The sequence below is a fragment of the Nicotiana sylvestris genome, chromosome 3 (genome assembly GCF_000393655.2).
Source record: "Nicotiana sylvestris chromosome 3, ASM39365v2, whole genome shotgun sequence".
Lineage (NCBI taxonomy): Eukaryota > Viridiplantae > Streptophyta > Magnoliopsida > Solanales > Solanaceae > Nicotiana > Nicotiana sylvestris.
Window position 1 is genome coordinate 34,594,038 of NC_091059.1, and position 3,347 is coordinate 34,597,384.

General features: G+C 35.6%; 1 protein-coding gene across 1 annotated transcript; it reads right to left on the reverse strand.

Moving 5' to 3' along the window:
- Positions 1 to 591: 591 nt before the first annotated feature.
- Positions 592 to 1,569, reverse strand: LOC138887226 (uncharacterized). The gene has a single exon (XM_070168950.1). It carries the CDS (start codon positions 1,567 to 1,569, stop codon positions 592 to 594), a length of 978 nt encoding a protein of 325 aa, XP_070025051.1.
- Positions 1,570 to 3,347: the final 1,778 nt, after the last annotated feature.

A 3,347-nucleotide genomic window follows, 5' to 3' on the forward strand; every position in this document is an offset into this window, starting at 1 on the left:
TTTTCTTTTGCCATTTGGATGGCATGCTTATGGGGTGAGAGTTGATAAGATCTTGAGGAAAGATCTTGCTTGAGGGTTTGGGTAATCGTTGGTTTATTACCAATTTGCTTGTTAGTAAGGTTAGTATTAACTATTTCATTGTGTTTTTTACTAGGGGTAGTATGGTCACTTTGATGGTAATCTTGCATGGCCACATTGTTAATGTGATTAGTAGGACTAATAGAAAAAGACACGTTTGTGTCTAGCATGTCAATGTCTTTGTTAGTTAAGGACATTTGTTCAATTGCATGGCAATTATTAAAATTATCTTTTTGATTTTTTTCTCCCTTGGTAGTTTCTTCCAAAACCATTGGCTCTTCACATAGAAGGGAAAAGTTGTTTCTTGTTGTCAAGTTGGTTTGATCACCAACCATAGTGGCCGTAGATTGGGGATTGTGTGTGTGTAATAAAGGAGAAGCATTCTTATGGTCTTTAGATTTGTATTGTAAGAGTTGTGTATCTAAGTACTTACCAGAGTTGGCATTGAACAATTTAACTGTGATACCTGGGCCATTTGATTTTTTGATCGGATTTGCATTGATGTGCTTTTGATTACCTCTTGCAACTTGTTGTTTCCTTTGGTAAAAAAACTATTTTCCATTCTTCTTGTTTCTCCTCAACCTTTATTGTTGTTGATTGCTCCCTGTATGGTTCTTCATTGTCCTTTATTTTGTGTATAATATAGGTACATTGTTTTGCTATGTGTTCTAGTCGTCCACAATTTTTACAAAGAAAACTTTCTCCTTCATAATGGATTACTTGTTTGTGGTGGCCAAAATAGAGAAAAGGTTGGATTGGGATTTCCAAAGGGAGCTCTACACATAGTCTTGCATAACGACCTCTCAGGGTAGTTGATGTGCAAACATCTATTTTTAGTAGCCGGCCAATTGCATTACCAATTTTTTCTAGAATTTTTCCATCGTAAAATTCAGTAGGTAATTGGGGAAGTCTAACCCATACTGCCGATCTTGTTACTTTCTCTTTGGTAGCAACAAAATTTGGCTTCCATCTTGTAATGGAGAGGAAGTGTCTGTTGATGAACCAAGGTCCTTGATGTATAGCTTTATCCATATTTTCCTTCCTCTTGAATTTAATGATGTAGTAGTCTTCTCCGAGATCAATTAATTGGAAATCTTCGGTTGGTCTCCATAGTTCTTGAATTTTTTTCTTTAGATAGTGATGTAGCATTCGTTTGCCCACTAGTTTTACAATGATGAAATTTTTCCATGGCTCGTAAATTCTTACTTTCTCCTCCTCAGTAAGTGAGATGAATTTGATGCCCTGTGAGTGTGTTAAAGTTGTATGATCAACCATGAATTCTTCTGAACCAATACTTGGGAAATCCATGTTGGATTTATTGTCAATAGATGTAAAGAACATTGGATTTGAAGTGGTTAACATTTCTTTGAAGGTTGGTTTGATCATGTCTTGATCAATATCTGGGGGTTTGGGTGGTATCGTGTATTGTGGTGCATAAGGCGGGGGATCTATTTTCACAGAGAGAGAATTATCGAAAAATCCCTTAACCATTCTTCTTTCCTTTTGCTTTAGGTAGAAAAGTTGTTTGTTCAATGAAAGACCAAACGTGAGTCTGAGTTTTTTATTATTCAGGCGAAGACTTTTGAACTATGTAGCAGTTGGGCTCTGTTGAAATGTTGCTTCTTCTAAGTAAGATAATGATTAATAGAGGTAGGTTTAATAAAAATTTACAAAGAGTCATGACTTTTGAGTGTTTAACCGAAGGGCCAAAAAAATTGAAACAAAGAGGAAAGAAGCAAAATAATAGAGAAAAGGTAAAAAATTGAGAAAAAAGATAAGTTGAAATCCTGGCTTAGAAGAGTGCCACATCTATGACCCTCAACTATAGATATATATAGATTGTGCATGCACATAATCATGGACTCTGTAAAGAATAGCAGATGAAAAGTATAATTTGGAAATCTTCTGCTAGCCCAAGATCGTTAACTAATATTGGAGAATTCAATTAAAGAATATGAAGCTTAAAAAGAGAAGAGAGTTTTTGGAGAGGGAAACTTTGTTTAGGAGAGAAGGTTTTCTTAATTTTTGGATTAATTACAAATGCCTAAGACTACTCCTATTTATACTTGTCTAAGGATGATTCTAGATACAAAAATAATCTAGACAATTCTAATATCTTCCCTAAATATCAGAGACTCTAGAGCATCTGGATATTTCTTAAGTACAAATATCAAAGATAGTACTCCATAACTTTCTAGAAACTTCTTCTAATTATATATAATTCTTACTCTTCCAAATAATCTACTTTATTTTTTCACACTCCCCCTTGAAGTGATTTTTGGAAGCTATCCCAAACTTGTCGTGGATGAACTCAACCGATGCTTTAGGATGTGTCTTGGTGAAGATCTCAACACTATTTTTCCGGATCCTCTTGCTTCCCCCAAATATTGAAGGTTCTTCAATTGGTCCTGCAAAGGAACATGAGTACGTGTTGGCGAAATTTTTATCTCTGAAACGAGTTGGCTTGACAATAGTTCTTTTTGGCCTTCCTAAAATACTTGAATCATCTCCTTGCTGAGTTTCATGTCGTTGAGTTTTCGGGCTCCCCCTTTCTCTTAGCTCCTCAACAACTATATTATCTAAAGAAGTACCTGTGATGGGAGATTTGATGCTTCAAGGTTCAAGGGTTTAGGACCTGCCCCTTCTTCTGCAACTCCATAATATAAATAGACTTCGTCGAATATGATATCCCTTGAAACAACGAACAGATGATTTTTAGGATCCATACACTTCTAGCCCTTTTTCCTTTCATCATATTCGACAAAGATGCATTTTCTTGCCTTGGCATCCAAGTTGCTCCATTGAGAATTCAGGATGTGAACATAACAAATAGAGCCAAAAACTTTGAGGTATTTAATATAAGCTTTTCTCCAAACATTAATTCATAGAGAGACTTCTTTTTTGGAGAAAGCGGCATCCTGTTAATCACATACACTGCATATTTCATACCTTCAATCTACAAGGCTCTAGATAAATTCTTGACATGAAGCCAACTCTTACATGTCTCAGTTAAGTGTCGGATCTTCCTTTCATCCACTCCATTTTATTGTGGCATATCAGTGCAAAGAAGAGGTGAGATATTTGATGGTTGTTATTTCCTATAGTAATTGGATTCCAATAACCTAGATCTACCTTGTGATTGATGAGCGTAGAAAGCATCTTCATGCAGAGTATAAACAAATATGGGGACATAGGGTCACCCTGTCTAATACATCTACTGGGGGAAATATAATTAGTTCTAGTTCTATTAACCAAGATGGCTATCTTAA

Coding starts and splice junctions, on each gene's coding strand:
- LOC138887226 (XM_070168950.1), bottom strand. CDS start 1,569: ATGGTTAAGGGATTTTTCGATAATTCTCTCTCTGTGAAAATAGATCCC.